We start from the raw sequence: 21632 nt of genomic DNA, 5'->3' as shown, positions 1-21632 counted from the left end.
CCAGGCTCACACCTGTAATCCCAACACTTTGGGAGGCTGAGGCTGGAGGATCACTTAAGCTCAGGAGTTTGAGATCAACCTGAACAACCAAATGAGACCCCATCTCTACCAAAAATAAAAAAACTAGCCAGGCATGGTGGCACGCACTTGTAGTCCCACCTACTTAGGAGGCTGAGGTGGGAGGATTGCTTGAGCCTGGGAGGTTGAGGCTGCAGTGAGCAGTGATCGCACCACTGCACTCCAGCTTGGGCGACAGAGTGAGACCCCATCTCAAAAAAAGATGGCTAAAATATATATATATTTTTTGAGACGGAGTCTCACTCTGTCTCAGGCTGGAATGCAGTGGCATGATCTTGGCTCATTGCAACCTCTGCCTCCTGGTTTAAGCAATTCTCCTGCCTCAGCCTTTCAAGTAGCTGGGATTACAGGCATGAACCACCATTCCTGGCTAATATTTGTATTTTTAGTAGAGAGAGGTTTCACCATTTTGGCCAGGCTGGTCTTGAACTCCTGACCTCGTGATCCACCTGCCTCAGCCTCTCAAAGTGCTGGGATTACAGGCATGAGACACCGCACCCGGCCTGCCTAAGTCATAATTTCTATGACAGAATTTCTCATTTACAGCTTCCCCTGAGACCATCTTTCATTTCAGTTAACCCTGCTCCTTGGGGGTTATATGTGAGATAAAAGTGCCATGCTATATCATGTTCCCTGGCTCAGTCCTACACAGCATGTCCTGAAAAATGGGTCTTCAGTCACTATCAATGCACCAGGGATAGATATACATAGTACTGAGAGCCTCTAAATATTTAATAAGTTCTGGCTTGGTTAGCTCCCTTACAAGGAAAACCTTGCTGCAGTCCATAGCAGTGTGAGGAAGCCTTGGCCATGCCTCATCCCATTTCCCGCACCCTGGAAGACATCTGCCTCTCTCTCCTGGTGCAGTCGTGCCTTGCCTGGTCTGGGCTCCCCTTCTGCTCTAAGGCAAGCATATCTCTCCACTGAACACTGAGTCTGAAATGCCCTGCACACACTTGTGATCCCTTGCAGAAGGAAGGAGCAGGGACAGCCTCTTGAATGAGGAAGCTAACAGTGCCTCTTCTAACAATAAGGAGCAAGTCGCCTTGAAATGCATATATCTGATGACCAGGGCGCAAGGAAGGCGCTCGCTCAGGCTGTTCGCTTAGAGAGGCTGCTCGCTTAGAGAGGCTGTTCGCTTAGAGAGGCTGCTCGCTTAGAGACGCTGTGGCCAGAACAAGTCAGACATGATCTGCAGGACCCGGTTACCCAGGGCTTCTGCTGTCACTCAGGACGGAGGAGGCGGGGCCTGGCGCCCCATCCAATCAGGGGTGCTGGGGCGGGGCCCTGTCAACTGTCCATCCGGGGAAGGGGGAAGGGACAGTCGCCCTCCGTCCATTCCTTTAGTGCTGCGCCGACTGCGGTCGGGATCTCGGCTTTCTTGCTCCGAGAGGGACTAGGTGCCTCCACCAGAGCTCTGTTGCTCTGTAACCTGCACTGTCACCTACACTAGTCGCGGAAGCCACGCAGAGGACGCCGGAACACCCTGGAAGCCGAGAAATGGTGTGTGTGAAGGGGCTGGCGTCAGGGCGACTGGGAGAGGGGCTGGAATCGGCCGGAACCGGCTGAGGCGGGACCCGGGCCTCCACGCGGCGACTCCGGGGTCTGGGACGCGAATCCCCTCGGTCGCAGGGTGGGGCTGGGCCGGCAGCCGGGACCCCGGGCCTCCTGTCCCGTCCCTTCACGGTGACTGAGGCCCCGGCCCCGGATCCCAATCTGGGCAGGTCCATGTCTCCCCACATTATGCGGGGGCCACGGGAGGGATATGGGGGGATCCCGCCTCGGGCGTGGGGTTTGTTAGAAACAAGTACCCAGTGCCGCAAAGAAAACCAGCATCTAGGCAGAAAATTCCTCAGCAAGGCAAATTTATTTCTACACAAGGATGCAGCTTGCGCCAGTCACAAGAGCACACCGAGCGGGGTAGGGCAGGGGTTTTTCTCCTTAACACAGTTCCTAGCACTTCTGTGTCCTTTCCTCATTGGCTAGGGTTGGACCTCACAATCTAAGCTAACTCGATTGGCTAAGGTTTAAAATTAAATAGGGTCTGGCCGGGCGCGGTGGGTCACGCCTGTAACCCCAGCACTTTGGGAGGCCGAGGCAGGCGGATCACGAGATCAGGAGATGGAGACCATCCCTGGCTAACACGGTGAAACCCGGTCTCTACTAAAAATACAAAAAATTAGCTGGGCGTGGTGGCGGGCACCTGTAGTCGCAGCTACTCTGGGAGGCTGAGGCAGGAGAATAGCGTGAACCCGGGAGGCGGAGCTTGTAGTGAACCAAGATCGCGCCACTGCACTCCAACCTGGGCAACAGAGCAAGACAACTGGGCAACTCCATCACACACACACCACACACACACACACACACACACACGCAAATTAAATAGGGTCTATGAGACGGGAAGGAACAGCGACTGTCTGTTACTAGGCGGGAAAGCATATCTGGACTTGTCTGGGCACGGCAAAATCAGGAAGGTTGTTTACAGAACAGGTAGCTAGGAGACAAGGAAGTCGGTCTCAAGAAACAAAGAACAGCAAACTAAAGCTTTTAGAAAAGGAATTTATCATCTCTGACAGGTTCTTGTGGGAGGAGCAGCGGTCTTTGGGGTCCCCAGTGCCCACTTTTTTCTGTTAAAAATTAAACTGAGGTACGTTAACAATTAAAGAGTTTAGGGCCGGGTGCAGTGGCTCACGCCTGTAATCCCAGCACTTTGGGAGGCCGAGGTGGGCGGATCACGAGGTCAAGAGTTCAAGACCAGCCTGGCCAACATGGTGAAACCCCATCTCTAATAAAAATACAAAAATTAGCTGGGTATGGTGGCGCGTGCCTGTAATCCCAGCTACTTGGGAGGCTGAGGCAGGAGAATCACTTGAACCCAGGAGGCAGGGGTTGCAGTGAGCCAAGACCGTGTCACTCCAGCCTGGGCAACAGAGCGAGACTCCGTCTCAAAACAACAACAACAACGATTCACGAATGAGAAATACCCAGTCCTGGCTTGTAGTTTGTCAACGGAAAAAGCCAAGCTATGTAAAATAAAGAAGTTTATTAGGAGCGGAATAGGAGAGCCCTTGGCCAAGGGAAACACAACCCCAAGCAGCCTGGAGTAAGTGGTCCTGAGGCAGCTCAAGACAGTTTGGTTTTATTCATTTCAGAGAGACAGGAATTGCAGGGAAAATCATGAATCAGTGCCTGAAAGGTGTAAGTTCCATTGGCAGAAAGGGTGGGACCTGTGGAAGGGGGGTTAGAAGGCACTGGTGGTTGAGAGATTCTGTAGGTGGCAGCTGGTTGAGAGTGAAGCTTTGTCTGAAGTTTGGAGGAGGTAGGAAGGAATGCTGAAGGAAGGGGGTCTGTTATCTGCCACTTGATTCCATCCCAGCCAAAAAACAGACCTGTTTCTCCAGATTTTATGAATTCTAAGGCATAACTTTACCCTTGCCTTGCGTGGCCTTAGGTCTTGTTTGTAAGTTAGTATCATCTTGCCACAAGGAGTTTGTTTTTCCATTCTGATGATATCTATTTTTACATGAATGTGCGTCAGTTGCTGCATCTAAACTCCTAAAGGGAGAGGCTATAAAGGAGACCTGTCTCACCTCCCATCCTGTCATACAGAGGCACTCAATTTTCAGGGTTTTTTGGGGGTCCTGTTGGCCAAGAGCCAGTCACTTCACTTAGCTGGAAAGGTACTTTGTTTGTTTTTGTTTTTGTTTGAGACAGAGTCTCCTTCTTTCGCCCAGGCTGGTGTGCAGTGGCTCTATCTTGGCTTACTGCAACCTCCACCTTCCGGGTTCAAGCGATTCTCCTGCCTCAGCTTCCCGAGTAGCTGGGATTACAGGCATGTGCCACCACCCCCAGCTAATTTTTGTATTTTTAGTAGAGATGGGGTTTCACTATGTTGGCCAGGCTGTTCTTGAACTTCTGACCTCAAGTGATCCACCAGCCTCGGCCTCCCAAAATGCTGGGATTACATGTGTGAGCCACTTCACCAGGCCAGAAGATACATTTTTATTTTTAGTTTACAGGTTGAAGGCTCGGCTTTTATAAGGTACACGAGGAGACAAACCAGATAAATGCTTGATTGGTTGTAGAGATGCAGTCACCTTATTTGGACTTGTCAACCCGAAATAATCGAAAGTTTCAGATTTCAACTGGAAGAGTTTATTCAAGCAAAAAGATAGCAATGGCCCATTTGGGAAAAACACAGACTCCAGAGAAATGGACTCAGTACTCCAAAATTGGAAGTTAAGTTCTTGCTTATATTACTGGGAAAAGAGGTCCTGATCAGATCCCAAGAGAGTTCTTGGATCTCACACAGGAAGGAATTCAAGAGGAGTCGCAAAGTGCAGTGCAAAGAGAGTTTATTGAAAACTACTCTGGGCCAGCATGATGGCTTAGGCCTGTAATCTAAGCACTTTGGGAGGCCGAGGTGGGAGGATCACTTGAGGTCAGGAGTTTGAGACCAGCCTGGGCAATATAGCAAAACCCCATCTCTTCCAAAAATAACAAAAATTAGCCAGGTGTGGTGGCCTGCACCTGTAGTCCCAGGTACTCGGGAGGCTGAGGTGGGACAATCACTTGAACCCGGGAGGCAGAGGTTGCAGCCCAGCCGAGGACATGCCACTGCACTCCAGCCTGGGTAACAGAGTGAGACCCCATCTGAAAAAACCAAAAACAAAATAAACAAACAAGAAAAAGTTCAAGACCAACCTGGCCAACACAGTGAGACCCTGTCTCTATTTAAAAAAAAAAAAAAAAGGAAATAAAGAAAGAAAGAAAGCCTCTCTGTTACAGAGTAGGGCATCCTCATAAAGCAAGTGGAGGAATGTACTGTCTTTAAGTTTTTGTTATGTAGGGATCTTGTCTATGTAAAGACTAAACTGAGCTGTGCCTACGTGTGTGTGGGCTGACAGCGTCACAAAGTTTATTACTCTGTTGATTTAAAGAAAACTATCCTTTACATTTTAGTGCACAAGTGCATTAAAACATATCAGGCCAAGTGTGGTGGCTCACGCCTGTAATCCCAGCACTTTGGGAGGCCAAGGCGGGCGGATCACCTGAGGTCAGGGATTCGATACCAGCCGGATGAAACCCTGTCTCTACTAAAAATACAAAAAAAATTAACTGGGCATGGTGGCATGTGCCTGTAATCCCAGCTACTCGGGAGGCTGAGACAAGAGAATCGCTTGAACTCGGGAGGCAGAGGTCTCAGTGAGCCGCGATTGCGCCATTGCACTCCAGCTTGGGCAACAAGAGTGAAACTCCGTCTCAAAAAAAAAACTAACGAAACAAAAAAAACTATAATTATCTTGAAAGCACATATTATTATGAGTATTGGGACATCTGGACATTCTGTTGTTGTGGGAGTGTAAGGATACTTGCAGGCATCTTCAGGCTGTCTCCTTCATGGGAAACATTTTATGATCATGGGCTGTGACTGGCAAGGAGTGTTTCTTGTTAGTCTCAAGATGGAGCTGAAATTAAATTGGTGTTACTCTGGCTCCCCTAGGCACCTGCTTCCCTAACACTTATATAGGCAAAAGGCAAATAAATATAACAGGATTACATTTTCCATAGAAGGCTGATGTATGAGGTACAACAATTTTATTATTATTATTATTATTATTATTATTATTATTATTATTATTATTATTGAGACAATGTCTTGCTCTGTGGCCCCGGCTGGAGCAGTGGTGCGATCATGGCTTACTGCAGCCTTGACCTCCCCGGCTCAAGCACCTCCGCCTCCCAAGTAGCTGAGACTATAGTCGCCCACCAGCACACCTGGCTAATTTTTTTATTTTTTACAGAGGTGGGGTCCCAATACGTTGCTCAGGCTGGTCTCTAGCTACTGGCCTCAGTCTTCCTTCTTTGGCTACCAAAATAGCTGGGATTACAGGCGTGAGCCACTGCACCTGGCTAACAACCTAATTTATTATGGTTTCTTTTCCCCCAGAGCTTGTTTTCTTTATAGCTAGTTTTTATTTCCTTTTCAATTTAAGAGTGAATTTAACATTCCAGCTGAAGACAATGTGATAGCCGTGAAGTCTTTGTGTGAGAAAGTTAAGAGGGAAGTTAGTCTACTAGAGAGATTAGTAGTGAAGAGGGGTGCAGTGGGATGGCTCACACCTGTAATCCCAGCACTTTGGGAGGCCAAGGCAGGTGGATGGCTTGATCTCAGGAGTTCAAGACCAGCCTGGGCAACATAGTGAGGCCCCCATCTCAATTATGAAAATCATAGTAAATTTTAAAAAAATAGTGACGAGGGAAAGGGTCTTTCCTGTTTTCCTTCAGTCATTTACAACATTTTACAAAACAGTATAGGTAAGAAAGAAGGCGAATCTGTAATCAGGGAAAGGAGGGTTCCAGCTGGCTATGTAAAAGCTGTGTGTCAGGTGACTCAACTCCATGATCACATTGCTTGAAGATAATTTAGAGATCCACCAGATTAAATTTTTTAATTACTTGTGTTTTGTTTGTTTGTTTGTTTATTTTTTTTGAGACAGGATCTCACTCTGTCACCCAGGCTGGAGCACGGTGGCACCATCTCGGCCCACCACAGCCTCCGCCTCCTGGGTTAAAGTAATTCTCCTGCCTCAGCCTCCCAAGTATCTGGGATTACAGGTGCGTACCACCACACTTGGCTAATTTTTATATTATTAGTAAAGGTGGGGGTTTCACCATGTTGGCCAGGCTGGCCTCGAACTCCTGGCCTCAAGTGATCCGTCCGCCCTGGGCTTCCAAAGTGTTGGGATTACAGGAGTGAGCCACCACACCTAGCCTGACTTACTCATTCACACAGCCTATATAGGTAGAAGATTTCTAGTCATGTAATCACAGGTTAATTGGTGGATTGTGCCTAATTAAGCATAAATTTCATTTCTCTATAAATTAGTAATTTTCAAGCATTTTATTTAAATTTGATTTTAGTGTCCTTAGGTGGGACCTTAGGACACTACACACAGTTTGGTCTCATTGCTTCTTATTTAAATTTTTTCACACTTTCCAGGGTGAGTGGTTTCCCACTACAATTTCCAAATATATGGGATGCAGGGCCTCAAATCCTCTACCCTCATACCACAGCGTAACTCTTCAAGGGCTTGCAGTAAAATCTGTGTCTGAACATTTCACATGAGAGGAAAGCAGAGATAACCGCTAGACATTTTCCCGAAAAAACCTTTCTGCCTCTCCTCCTTTCATCTTTCCTAGACACAGTCACCTTATCAGGATGTCTTTGGGATGAGGTTCCTTTGTGGAAACTTTACAGGGTGCTGTGTCTTCAATACACCCTTGTATCCTTTTTTTGTTTGTTTGTTTGTTTGTTTTTGAGACAGAGTCTCACTCTGTTGCCCAGGCTGGAGTGCAGTGGCACGATCTCAGCTCACTGCAAACTCTGCTTCCCGGGTTCATGCCATTCTCCTGCCTCAGCCTCCCGAGTAGCTGGGACTACAGGCGCCCGCCACCATGCCTGGCTAATTTTTTTTGTATTTTTTGTAGAGACGGGGTTTCACCGTGTTAGCCAGGATGTTCTCGAACTCCTGACCTTGTGATCCGCCCGCCTCGGCCTCCCAAAGTGCTGGGATTACAGGTGTAATCCGGCCACTGTGCCCGGCCCTACACCCTCCTGTCTTTTCCAGGTTTTGGGTTTTAGAACTGCCTGGGGATGACTCAAAATCCCCACGACTGCCCTGTCTCCTGGAGGGTCTAGTGGGTATCAGTGCCTAGGGGAGTGGGGCCTCCTGAGGGAGCAGCTGAATGACTAATGGTGGAGGAGATGCTGGTATACTCTTCATCTACATAACCAATTCTTGGGGTGCTCAGCTTCTCTCTCCCAACTCCACTTTCCATTCATTGGAGACACATGGCCGTCAGCCAATTGGATGTTGCTATTGAGGAAAAGGAGAAATGATTCCTATCTTCTGGATTGTCTCATCTGTGAAGAGAGAACTATCCCAAAAGACAAGGAAAGGCCACTTCAACGGAGTGGAGCAATAGCCTGCAAAGCAAAATATACGTCGGGGTACACAGGGGACACAATGCAGTGTTGGTGGGAAATAGTCATTGAGCACTTCTCCTTTCCTCTCATGTGAAATGTTCAGAGAATCACCACTAGACACTCTCCTGTCAAAATATGCATGCTTCTCCTCCTTTCATCTGTTCTGGAAACAGATTTTATCAGATTGTCTTTTGGTTGAGGCTCCCCTTTGGAAACTTCAAAGGGTATTGTGTCTTCAGCGCACTCTCCTATGTTTTCTTGGTCCTGGATGGCAGAATTGGGGTGACCTGATAGGCCCACAGCTGCCATGTCTCTTGGAGGGTCTAGTGAGTATCAGCCCCTGAGTCACTCCTCCCAGGGGACAGACTGAGGTAGGAGAATGGGGACTCCCAAGAGAGCAGCTGAATGCCGTATGGTGGAAGGAGACTCCTAGTATACTCTGCATCTAGATAGCCAACCCTTTGAGATGCTCAGCTTTTCTTTCCAAACCCCAGTTTCCTGAACTTGGAGACACATAGCTGGTCAGCCAGTTGGATGGTGCTATTGAGAGAAAAGAGAAATGATTCCTGTCCTCTGGATTGTGTCAACTGTGAAGGGAGACAAAACCCCAAAAACAAGGAAAGCCCACCCCAGCAGGGTGGACCAGTAGCCTGCCAATCAGAATATGAAAGGGGGTACACGGGGGGTATAGTGCAGTGTTGGTGGAAAGTAGTTATTGAGCTCTTCAGTGAGGAGGATGGGGGTAGAGAGATGTCTCATGTGATAGGGTGACCTGTGCTGACACATGTGTGAGACATCACTGTGTTCCAGCCAGCACTGCTCCCTGTGGGCTTGTCCCTTGTAAAGAATTGTTCATAGATTGCAGCTTGAGTGTTTCAAATTAACTTTACATTGCATTTTTCACTAGAGCCAAATCCAAGAATGATTGCGTAGGTCAGTGAGACACAGAAGAGGCAACTCAACAAAGCCCATGACATACAGTGCATGGCTCACAATCCCAGGAGATGAGGGCAGCACAGCTGCAGGGCAACACAGAGTGGGGGGAACATCTAGGATGCACATTCAACCAGCAGGTGGGGAGCAAGACAGAGAGGGACCTGTGGGCCAAAGCATTTCTTGGGGTCCAGGGAATTGACTAAGGAGGTGTCTCTCAGGGAGTTGTTCTGGTGGATTTAGAGCAAGCAGGCACTAGTTCTGTGAAGTCGCACTGTGGTTAAGAGGTGGTTTGTGCCATCCATTTGGGGTGTAAGGGTCAGTGGGACAAGTCAAATTGGTTATATGTAGCTGTCCCACAGGGAGGTGGTTACCAGAATGCAGTTGTGTAAGAAATATATGTGAGTTGACCACATGAAGGAACTGGGAGAAAGTGGAGAACTGGAAACTCTGTTGAGTTTGAATAAAGTTTTCTTCCGTTATGAGAAAGTTAAGTCCATAAAGAAAATGTATGCTAAGGTAACATATAAGAACTCAGTATAACAGGCAACTCTAGAATTAATTAAATTATTGTATGTGGAGATGATAGGTAGTAGATTGATTATTCTCCTGTGGATAACCATTTGTCCCTGATTTTTCTGTTAAGTGTTCACCACTTGTATCATTTGCTGGCAATACCTGGTTTGTCATAGTTTCACATTACCTTAAAAAGATGCCCAGACTGGGCACGGTGGCTCACGCCTGTAATCCCAGCACTTTGGGAGGCTGAGGCGGGCGGAACACCCGAGGTCAGGAGTTCAAGATCAGCCTGACCAATATGGTGAAACCCTGTCTCTACTAAAAGTACAAAATTAGCCAAGCGTGGTGGTACATGGCTGTAATCCCAGCTACTCGGGAGGCTGAAACAGGAGAATCACGAGAACCTGGGAGGTGGAGGTTGCAGTGAGCCAAGATCACACCATTGCTCCCCAGCCTGGGCAACAAGAGTGAAACTCCGTTAAAAAAAAAAAAAAAGATGCCCTGGTTTCACAATTTGCTGTTTTCCATTGGTCTATCTTTCCATCTCTCTGATAATACCATTTTCTCTTAATTAGTACCATAGACTGGGTGACTTGAAGAATAAACATTTCTTTCTGGCAGTTCTTGAGGTTGTGAAGTCCATGTTCAGGAAGTTGGCAGATCTAGTGTCTGGCAAGGGCCCGCTTCCTGGTTTGCAGATGGTCATCTTCTTGTGTTTCTTCACGTGACAGAAAAGAGAGGAAGCCGGCTCTCCTGTGTCTTGTTATAAGACCACTAATCTCATTCAGAAAGGATCGACTCTTATGCTGTCATCTAATCCTAATTATCAGAGATGTCAGCTTCTAATACTATGTTGGGGGGTAGGTTATTAATGTGTGATTTTTTTGGAGTGATGCAAATATTCACACCATAACACCCCCAACCATATTCTATAGAGCATCTTGGCTATTCTTAGTCACTGTCTTGTATTTCAGTTTTTAGAAGTAGTTTTTTCTTAATTTTAGTGAAAAAAACAAACTGCCTTGTAAATTTCATGGACTAAAATATAACTGTAGTCATATTTCAGAGAGGTTACATCATAGTGCTATTTAATCTCCTTTTAAGGACACATGACATTTTTCCATTTATTTCATTTTATATTGATGTTTTTCAGTGTAGACTTTTTGCATAATAATCATTTTATATCCTTCCTGAGACTTTTTTGGACTTCAAGAAAATTAGTTTTAATAGAAATTAGTGGCTGGGCATGGTGGCTCATGCCTGTAATCCCAATATTTGGGAGGCCGAGGTGGGCAGATCACCTGAGGTCAGGAGTTCGAGACCAGCCTGACAAACATGGAGAAGCCCTGTCTCTACTAAAAATACAAAATTAGCCAGGCCTGGTGGCACATGCCTGTAATCCTAGCTATTCGGGAGGCTGAGGCGGGAGAATCACTTGAACCCAGGAGGCCAAGGTTGTGGTGAGCCAAGATCGTGCCATTGCACTCCAGCCTGGGCAACAAGAGTGAAACTCCATCTCAAAAAAATAAAAATAAAAAGATTATTCCAGCGTTGGCAACATGGCAAACTTTGCCTGTACAAAAAATTACCTCGGCATTGTGATGTGTGCCTGTAGTCCCAGGTACTCAGGAGGCTGAGGTAGAAGGATCTGTTAAGCCTAAGAGTTCGAGGCTGCAGTGAGCTATGATTGCAACACTACACTCCAGCCTGGGCAACAGAGTGAGACATGTTTCAAAAACAAAAAAAGAAAAGAAAAAAGAAAATTAGTTTCAATAGGGTATGCTGTCTTTTAAAAATTACATTCAGCAGATTGTTGCTGATAATTAAAATTTGCTGAGATTTATTTCTGTATAGAGTGTGCATTCTAGAAACTTACTAAAAATATTACATATGCAAAAAATATGTAAAAGAATTGCACAATGAATCCAAATAATGATGGAGCCAGTATTGGGAATAAGATAACTGCCTTACTTTTCCTTATACTTTCTCAACCTGGGTGTGCATCCTCATCAGTATGTTTTATTTTTGCATGTTTTTTGTGCAAATGATAACAAATATGTGATATTTTATATCGGATTTTATTTTAACTCAGTTATGAACCTTATATAGAATGATAGTTAATTCACTTTCTTATTTAATGGATTTTATTATTTAGAACAGTGGTTGTTTCCCCAAAACATTGAGCAGATAATCCACAGAGTTCCAGCATTTTTCTTCCAGACTCATAGTTCCCCCCACCACCCTTTTTTTTTTTTTTTTTTGAGACAGAATCTTGCTCTGTTGCCCAGGCTGGAGTGCAGTGGCATGATCTCAGCTCACTGCAACCTCCACCTCCTGGGTTCTAGCAGTTCTTCTGCCTCAGCCTCCCGAGTAGCTGGGAATACAGGCGCACACCACCACACCCAACTAATTTCTGTATTTTTTAGTAGAGAGAGGGTTTCACCATATTGACCAGGCTGGTCTTGAACTCCTGACCTTGTGATTCTCCCACCTCAGCCTCCCAAAGTGCTGAGATTACAGGTGTGAGCCACTGCACCCAGCATAGTTCCCCCTATTTTAAACATCTTGACTGGCCAGGTGCTGAGCCTCATACCTGTAATCCTGCCACTTAGGGAGGCCAAAGCAGGAGGATAGCTTGGACTCAGGAGTTGGAGGCCAGCCTAGGCAACATAGCAAGACCCTGTTTCCAAAAATTAAAAATTTTTTAAAAAGCTGTTTGAAACCAAAGAAACCATACTGACTTTGTGTAGTGTATCCTGCAACTGATGCAAGAATATATTACATGTGAACATGACGGGAATTGAAGAAGCCAACGTTATTATTACCTAAAGTCCATCTTTTACGTTAAACTTCACTCTTTGTGTTCTGTGGTTTAAGACAACTACATGTGTCATGTATCCACCATCACAGTCTTATACAGACGTGTTTTACTGCCTTCAAAATCCCCTGTGCTCCTTCTAATGATACCTCTCCCCTCCCTCTTTTGCCACCCCTGTTTATCCCTGGCAACAAATGATGATGTTCCTGCCTCTAGTGTTTTGCATTTTCCAGAATGTCACATATTTGGAATGATGCTGTAAGTGGCCATTTCAGACTTGCTTCTTTCATGTAAAAATATGCTTTGAAGGTCTCTCGATACCTTTGTTGCTTGACAACTCATTTATTTTTTATTTTTTGTTTTGTGAGAGACAGGGTCTCAAACTCCCCAGCTCAGGTGATCCTCCCGCCTCAGCTTCCCAAAGTGCCTGAATTCCACTTGTGAGCCACCATGTCCGGCCACTCATTTTCTTTTTTTTCTTTTTTTTTTTTGAGACGGAGTTTCGCTCTTGTTGCCCAGGCCTGAGTTCAATGGCGCGATCTTGGCTCACGGCAACGTCCGCCTCCCAGATTCAAGCAATTCTCCTGCCTCAGCCTCCCGAGTAGTTGGGATTACAGGCATACACCACCACGCCCGGCTAATTTTGTATTTTTAGTAGAGACGGGGTTTCTCCATGTTGAGACTGGTCTCGAACTCCTGACCTCAGGTGATCCACCCACCTCGGCCTCCCAAAGTGCTGGGATTACAGGCGTGAGCCACCGCACCTGGCCAGGGCCACTCATTTTCTTTCATCACTGAGTAACATTCTATTGTACGGATGTTACCATAGTTTGTTTCTTTATTCACCTATTGAAAGGCTCATCTTGAGCCTGGTGTGACGCCTCATCCCTGAGTTCCCAGCACATGGGAGACTGAGATGAGATTGCTTAAGGCCAGAAGTTAGAGAACAGCCTGGTAGGTACAGTGTGAGACCTTGTCTATTTTTTTTTTTTTTTAAGACTCACCTTGTTTGATTCTAGTTTTTGGCAGTTATGAGTAAGGCTGCTAAAAACATTTGTGGGAGGACTTTTCTGTGGACATCAGTTTTCAGTTCATTTGAGTCAATATGTAGGAATGAGACTACTGAATCAGTAAGACCATGCTATTTTCTTCAGACCTCCGCAGACTGTCTTCCAAACTGGCTGTAGAATTTTCCATTCACATCCGTGGTGAAGGAGAGTTCACTGGCTCCAGCATTTGGAAGTGTCAGTGTTTGGATTTTAGCTACTCCTCCAGGTGTTTGCTGCTGCTCCGTTGTTGTTTTCCTTTTTTTTTTCTTGGAGAAGGAGTTTCATATTCTTGTTGCCCAGACCAGAGTACAATGGTGCGATCTCAGCTCACTGCAGCCTCTGCCTCCCGGGTTTAAGCGATTCTCCTGACTCAGACTCCCGAGTAGCTGGGATTACAGGTGTACACCACCACACATGGCCACTGTTTGTATTATTAGTAGAGACAGAGTTTCACCATGTTGGCCAGGCTGGTCTCAAACTTTTGACCTCAGGTGATCAACCTGCCTCAGCTTCCCAAGGGCTGGATTACATGCATGAGCCACTGCACCCAGCCTGTTTTCATTTGGTCTTTAATAACGTGTAATGTAGAGCATCCTGTCATATGTTTGTTTGCCATAATTACATTCTTTAGGGGGAGGTATACTTGGAAAGATTGGGCTTTTTTTTTTTGAGACTGAGTCTGGCTTTGTCACCCAGGCTAGAGGGCAGTGGCGTGATCTTGGCTCATGGCAACCTCTGTCTCCCGGGTTCCATCGGTTCTCCTGCCTCAGCCTCCTGAGTAGCTGGGATTACAGGCTCACGCCACCAGGCCCAGCTAATTTTTGTATTTTTACTAGAGACGGGGTTTCACCATGTTAGTCAGGCTGGTCTTAAACTCCTGACCTCGGTGATCCACCCATCTCTGCCTCCCAAAGTGCTGGGATTAAGGCATGAGCCACTGCGCCCGACCTTTTGCTTATTTTTTGATTGGTTGGTTTTTTGTCTTACAGAATTTTAGGAGTTCTTCATACCTTTTGGGTACCAGTCCTTGATCAGATAGACGTTCTGCAAATATTTTGTCCCAGTCTGCCGCCTGTCTTTTTATTCTGTTAACAGAGTCTTTTCCAAAACATTTTTGTTTTGAGTGAAGTCCAGTTTATCAATTTTCTCATTCACAGATCATGCTTTTTGTGTTGTGTGTGAAACCTTATTGCCAAATCTAAGGTCGTCTTGGTTTTGACAAGTGTGAAAGAAGTTGTGAGTTTTGCATTTTCCATTTAAGTAAATGTTTCATTAGGAAGTAGTTTTGTAAAAGGTGCAGTTCTGTGTCTAATTCATTTCTTTGCATTTGCTAATTCAGGTGTTTCAATACCATTTGTTTTGTGCCACCATGCCTAATTTTTTACTTTAGTATGTAGACGGGGTCTCCTTGTGTTGCCCAGGCTGGTCTCGAACTGCAGGGCTCAAACGATCTGTCTGCCTCGACCTCCGGGTTTCCATTTTTAATACATGTCTTTATAGTAGATTTTTCTATGTTCCTACTGCCTCTCTTGTCATCTTATGGGATCTTCTCTTGTATATTTAGTTTATTGAGCGTTTCTAATCATCAGGAGATAACCCATTTATGCTGGAGGTTGCACTTTTTTGAATTGCCGACGTGTGAAAAATCAGACTTTGGCCATGACCTTGAGCAGTAGGATATAAACAACTCCCACATGCTTAGCATTCCAAAAATGGAACACTAGGCATAAATTGGTTAAGGCTTTTCAGATGCCTTTTCTGCCTCTGTTAGGACATTCTTGTGTTGTTTTGTTTGTTTGTTTAAAGATAGAGTCTCACTCTGTTGCCCCGGCTGGAGTGCAGTGGCGCAATCTCGGCTCACTGCAACCTCCGCCTCCCAGATTCAAATGATTCTCCTGCATCAGCCTGTCAAGTAACGGTAACTATAGGCATGTGCCACCACGCCTGGCTAATGTTTGTATTTTTTAGAGATGGAGTTCCACCACGTTGGCCAGGCTGGTCTCAAACTGCCGACCTCAAGTGATCCACCTACCTCAACCTCCCAAAGTGCTGGGATTATAGGCATGAGCCATCATGCCTGGCTGCTACCATGATTTATTATCATTACTTATCTTAAAACAAAATGTGAAACATCAGCTTAAGAAATTTTACATGTACAGTTGAGATAGTTTGACAAATCTACATAAGTTCTCTAAGATGAATTCTATTGTATTTTGCTTTTTTCAATTATCCTAGGGTTTCATGCATGTTGTAGTTTAGGCCAAGATGTTATTTTCTTTTTCTTTTTTCTTTTTTTTGTTTTTGAATCGGAGTTTCACTCTTGTTGCCCAGGATGGAGTGCAATGGTGCAATCTTGGCTCACCACAACCTCCACCTCCCAGGTTCAAGCAATTCTCCTGCCTCAGCCTCCCGAGTAGCTGGGTTTACAGGTGCGCGCCACCATACCCGGTTAATTTTGTATTTTTGGTAGAGATGGGGTTTCTCCATGCTAGTCAGGCTGATCTTGAACTCCAACCCTCAGGTGATCCACCCACCTCGGCCTTCCAAAGTGCTGGGATTACAGGCGTGAGCCACCATGCCCGGCTAAGATGTCATTTTCTAAGAGTAAATAATATCCCATTTTATGTATATGCTTACCACATTTTGTTTTTCCATTCAGCCATCAGTGGATATGTGGGTGGCTGCGTTGCTCATTACTGCCACCTCAGGAAGGTCATATAGTGGTTAAATCTGTGCTTATGACACCTGGGTATCTCTTAGGAGTTTCTTGTTTGCCCTCTTGTGTACATACGGTGCCAGGTTTTGCTTAGGAATGTCCCCTTTGCCCTGTCAGCATCTATCTAGCTACATTTTGACAGGATAACTGCAAAGTGAATGATTCCTGGGCATCATAATGGAAGTTTCTTTCTACCTAGGTGATTAGCCTCCTCTCTGCTTATATCTAGCGTGCCTGTTTCGGGCGGTCCCTGGGGTTGTGGGATTTCCCAGGGGCTCCCCCTCCTGCTCTTTGCTAGCTATCTGCTTCCTCTGACAATATCATCAAAGATTACACTTTGGGAACAGGCATTTTCAAGGATACACAGCCTCAGGACTGCTAATGTTAACTTTGTTCTGCATATGAATTCATAGGACTCTATCATGACAGGTGCTACAGACCCACAGTCCAAAGACACATTAGGGACAGCCCAAGCAACTCACTTTTCTCCCTGGGTTCAGTGAATACACACATTTTCCTATCCTGCTGTTGCTTTACCCCTTGTTCAGTTCTAGCATCACAACTGCATTATGAACTAGCCAGATGTGGTGGCACATGCCTGTGGCCTCAACTACTCAGGAGGCTGAGGCATGAGAATCGCATGAACCCAGGAGTAAGAGGTTGTAGTGAGCCAAGATGGTGCCACTACACTCCAGCCTGGGTAACAGAATGAGACGCTGTCTTGAAAAAAATAAACAACTGCTAGCTGGGCATGGTGACTCATGCCTATAATCCCAGAACTTTGGGAGCCTGAGGCAGGCGGATCACCTGAGGTCAGCAGCCTGACCAACATGGAGAAACCCTGTCTCTACTAAAAATACAACATTAGCCAGCCAGATATGGTGGCACATGCCTGTAATCTTAGCTACTCAGGAGGCTGAGGAAGAAGAAGTGCTGGAACCCCAGCAGTGAGCTGAGATCATGCCATTGCACTGTGGCCTGGGCAACAAGAGTGAAAAAAAAAAAAATTGCTTTATGGAAGAAAGTAAGTATACACAGGGAGAAAGGGATCTGATGACCAAAGCAGGGAATAAATGTTTGGAGTCCACGGCATCCTGAGAACTTCTTGGGAATAGAGTCTAGGCCCCCAGTGCTGTCACTCTCACCCATCCTCCTCTACACATGTGAGATGTTTCAGGACGCAGTGGCTTTTAAGGATGTGGCTGTGAACTTCACCCAGGAGGAGTGGGCTTTGCTGGATATTTCCCAGAGGAAACTCTACAGGGAAGTGATGCTGGAAACTTTCAGGAACCTGACCTCTATAGGTAAGGATGACAATATTCCTTCCCTCAGTCCATTAGTGAACCAGTGTTTCTAGCTCATGAATGCTGTTGAGTGATTTAGAACATAGACAGGAAATACTTTGATGAATAAATGAGGTATGGCTGCAGTAAATCATGGGCATAGAATCTAGTAAATTTTTCACAATTTTATACTGCCTCAGGACTATTTTTTCTGTGTCTGTATTTTAGGAAAAAGTTGGAAAGACAAGAACATTGAATATGAGTACCAAAACCCCAGGAGAAACTTCAGGTAATTTGTACTTACAAGACAAAGCAGTGTCTCTATAGACAATCTTAGAATATGGCAATACATTAAAAATAAGTAAAACAAAGAACTAAGTCCAGGATCAAATTCATTTATTTTTAGAATATTTGATCAAAAAACATATATGTAAATGTGACCTAGGCTGTGGGCTCACTCCTGTAATCCCAATCCTTTGAGAAATGTAGATAGGAGGATAGCTTGAGGCCAGCAGTTCAAGAACAGCCTGGGCAACATAATGAGACTGCAGATCAACAACAGCAAAAAATTAGCTGGGCATTGTGGTCTGTAGTCCCAGCTACTCAGGAGGCTGAGGCAGGAGGATCACTTGAGCCAGTTACGGCTGCAGTAAGCTATGATGATATCACTGCACTCCAGCATGGGCAAGAGGACAAGACCCTGAAATAAAAGAAAAATGACACAGAGTATTTAGTATTTGTAAAATAGTTTACATGGGAAGAGTATTAAGAAGCCGCATATAAACATTTTTTAAAATAATAGTTATGGCTGGGTCACCTCATAGAATATGTCGTCCAGTCACCTTCAAACAATTCAGACAGGGCAGAAGGCCTACACTTTGATGGTCAGTGTTAAAAATGCAAGTGCAATACTTGTTGATTAATGTAGAAGTACTTATAAACAAACCCTTCATAATGTGCTTCTCATTTTTGACAGGAGTGTCATAGAAGAGAAAGTCAATGAAATTAAAGATGACAGTCATTGTGGAGAAACTTTTACCCCGGTTCCAGATGACAGGCTGAACTTCCAGGAGAAGAAAGCTTCTCCTGAATTAAAATCATGTGACAGCTTTGTGTGTGGAGAAGTTGTCCTAGGTAACTCATCTTTTAATATGAAAATCAGAGGTGACACTGGACACAAGGCATATGAATATCAGGAATATGGACCAAAGCCATGTAAGTGTCAACAACCTAAAAAAGTCTTCAGATATCGCCCCTCCTTTAGAACACAAGAAAGGGATCACACTGGAGAGAAACCCAATGCTTGTAAAGAATGTGGAAAAACCTTTATTTCCCATCCAAGCATTCAAAGACACATGGTAATGCACAGTGGGGATGGACCTTATAAATGTAAGTTTTGTGGGAAAGCTTTCCATTGTCTCAGATTATATCTTATCCATGAAATAACTCACACTGGAGAGAAACCATATGAATGTAAACAATGTGGTAAATCCTTTAGTTATTCTGCTACCCTTCGAATACATGAAAGAACTCACGCTGGAGAAAAGACTTATGAATATCAGGAATGTGGGAAAGCATTTCATAGTCCCAGATCCTGTCGTAGACATGAAAGGAGTCACACGGGAGAGAAGGCTTATCAATGTAAGGAATGTGGAAAAGCATTCACGTGTCCCCGTTATGTTCGTATACATGAAAGGACCCACTCTAGGAAAAAACTTTATGAATGTAAGCAGTGTGGGAAAGCATTATCCTCTCTTACAAGTTTTCAGATACACATAAGATTGCACTCTGGAGAAAGACCTTATGAATGTAAGATATGTGGAAAAGGCTTTTGTTCTGTCAATTCATTTCAAAGACATGAAAAAATTCACAGTGGAAAGAAACCCTATAAATGCAAGCAATGTGGTAAAGCCTTCCCTCATTCCAGTTCCCTTCGATATCATGAAAGGACTCACACTGGAGAGAAACCCTATGAGTGTAAGCAATGTGGGAAAGCCTTCAGATCTGCCTCACACCTTCGAGTGCATAGTAGGACTCACACTGGAGAGAAGCCCTATGAATGTAAGGAATGTGGGAAAGCCTTCAGATATGTGAATAACCTTCAAAGTCATGAAAGAACACAAACACACATAAGAATACACTCTGGAGAAAGATGTTATAAATGTAAGATATGTGGGAAAGGCTTTTATTGTCCCAAATCATTTCAAAGACATGAAAAAACTCACACTGGAGAGAAACTCTATGAAGGCAAGCAACATTCAGTAGGTCCTTCAGTAGTTCCAGTTCCTTTTGATATCATGAAAGGACTCCCACTGGAGAGAAGCCCTATAAATGCAAGCAATGTGGGAAAGCCTTCAGAGCTGCCTCAATCCTTGGAATGCATGGTAGGACTCACCCTGAAGAGAAACCCTATGAGTGTAAGCAATGACGGAACGCCTTCAGATCTGCCCCACACCTTCGAATGCATGGTAGGACACACAATGGAGAGAAACCCTATGAATGTAAGGAATGTGGGAAACCCTTCGGATCTGCCCAGAACCTTCGAATTCATGAAAGGACACAAACACACATAAGAATGCACTCTGTAGAAAGACCTTATAAATGTAAGATATGTGGGAAAGGCTTTTATTCTGCCAAGTCATTTCAAATACATGAAAAATCTTACACTGGAGAGAAACCCTATGAGTGTAAGTAATGTGGGAAAGCCTTTGTTTCTTTCACTTCTTTTCAATATCATGAAAGGACTCACACTGGAGAGAACCCCTATGAGTGTAAGCAATGTGGGAAAGCCTTCAGATCTACCTCACACCTTTGACAGCATGGTAGGACTCACACTGGAGAGAAACCCTATGAATGTAAGCAATGTGGGAAAGCCTTCAGATCTGTCAAAAATCTTCGAATTCATAAAAGGACACACACTGGAGAGAAACCCTATGAATGTTAAGAAATGTGAAAAAGCGTTCCATAATTTCTCTTCTTTGCAAATACATGAAAGGATGCACAGAGGAGAGAAGCCCTGTGAATGTAAGCATTGTGGGAAAGCATTCATATCTGCCAAGATCCTTTGAATACATGCAAGAACACACAATGGAGAGAAACTCTATGAATGTAAAGAACGCAGAAAAGCATTCAGCTTGCCTACTTCCTTTCATAGACATGAAAAGACTCACACTGGAAGGAAACCCTATGAAGGCAAGCAATGTGGCAAAGCTTTCACTTCTTCCAGTTCTTTTCAATATCATGAAATAACTCACACCAGGGAGAAACCCTATCAGTGTAAGCAATGTGTGAAAGCCTTTATTTCTTCCACTTCTTTTCAATATCATGAAAGGACTCACATGGGAGAGAAACCCTATGAATGCAAGCAATGTAGGAAAGCCTTCAGATCAGCCTCACACCTTCAAATGCATGGAAGGACTCACACTGGAGAGAAACCCTATGAATGTAAGCAGTATGGGAAAGCATTCAGACCTGACAAGATTCTTTGAATACAGATAATGAATGTAAACAATTAACTTTATAATAAATGTATACTAACAAATGTTATTCTTTTTAAATAAGAAGCTATAATAAAATATCCCATTGGTGTCATGTATTAGATCAAACTTATACTGTTAAATTATTATTATTTGGAAATTGTGAGTCAGTATAACCATGTGGATAAAATGCCAGACATCTTTTTATTCGGAAATTTTACTTTTCATGCTTATGTACTTACATTTTTATCTCAACGCTAATTTTTCTCCTCTTTTTTTTTTTTCGCAGAAAGAATCTCACTCTGTCACCCAGGCTGGAGTGCAGTGGCATGATCTCAGGTTGCTGCAACCTCTGCCTTCAGGGTTCAAGCGATTCTCCTGCCTCAGTCTCCTGAGTAGCTGGGACTACAGGCGTGCGCCACCATGCCAGGCTAATTTTTTGTATTTTTTAGTAGAGACGGGGTTTCATCATATTGGCTAGGCTGGTCTTGAACTCCAGACCTCATGATTTGCCCGCCTCGGCCTCCCAAAATGCTGGGATTACAGACATGAGCCATCATGCCCAGCTGCAACCCTAATTTTTCATTCAGTCATAATACCAATAGTTACCTCATGTACCTCTGAGTGCCTTCTTCCCAAAAACCAGCAGTGCCATACCTGCCGTCAGCAAGTGTGTAATATACCATAGTGATAAATATGACCAAAAGCCATAAATGACTGTGAGATGTATGAGAATTACAAGTCACATTGGTAAGAAGAGAAAAATTTTG

At 44.7% G+C, this 21632-nt stretch overlaps 1 protein-coding gene and 1 pseudogene across 3 annotated transcripts; both read left to right on the top strand.

Moving 5' to 3' along the window:
* Window positions 1-1415: 1415 nt before the first annotated feature.
* LOC100606853 (zinc finger protein 440) lies at window positions 1416-19977 on the top strand. Of its 2 annotated transcripts, XM_030820755.1 has the most exons (4): window positions 1416-1581; window positions 17281-17407; window positions 17615-17675; window positions 18363-19977. In XM_030820755.1, the coding sequence occupies exons 1-4, from the start codon at window positions 1579-1581 to the stop codon at window positions 19957-19959; spliced, it is 1788 nt and encodes a 595-aa protein (XP_030676615.1). In that variant the 5' UTR covers window positions 1416-1578; the 3' UTR covers window positions 19960-19977. The 2 variants fall into 2 exon arrangements, with proteins under 2 accessions (XP_030676615.1, XP_030676614.1); XM_030820754.1 differs by lacking the exon at window positions 1416-1581 and having other exon boundaries at window positions 16985-17407.
* Window positions 19978-20037: 60 nt separating this feature from the next.
* LOC115836972 lies at window positions 20038-20991 on the top strand (annotated as a pseudogene). Its single transcript, XR_004032010.1, has one exon. The product of XR_004032010.1 is annotated as a zinc finger protein 440-like (transcript).
* Window positions 20992-21632: the final 641 nt, after the last annotated feature.

Source organism: Nomascus leucogenys, chromosome 10 (assembly GCF_006542625.1).
Source record: "Nomascus leucogenys isolate Asia chromosome 10, Asia_NLE_v1, whole genome shotgun sequence".
NCBI classification, from domain to species: domain Eukaryota; kingdom Metazoa; phylum Chordata; class Mammalia; order Primates; family Hylobatidae; genus Nomascus; species Nomascus leucogenys.
Note: the sequence above shows the minus strand (reverse complement) of the source record. Positions and strands in the feature narration are given on the sequence as shown.

Coding starts and splice junctions, on each gene's coding strand:
- LOC100606853 (XM_030820754.1), top strand. CDS start 17,272: ATGTTTCAGGACGCAGTGGCTTTTAAGGATGTGGCTGTGAACTTCACC. Junction 17,408..17,614: donor CAGGAACCTGACCTCTATAG/GTAAGGATGACA, acceptor TCTGTATTTTAG/GAAAAAGTTGGAAAGACAAG. Junction 17,676..18,362: donor AACCCCAGGAGAAACTTCAG/GTAATTTGTACT, acceptor CATTTTTGACAG/GAGTGTCATAGAAGAGAAAG.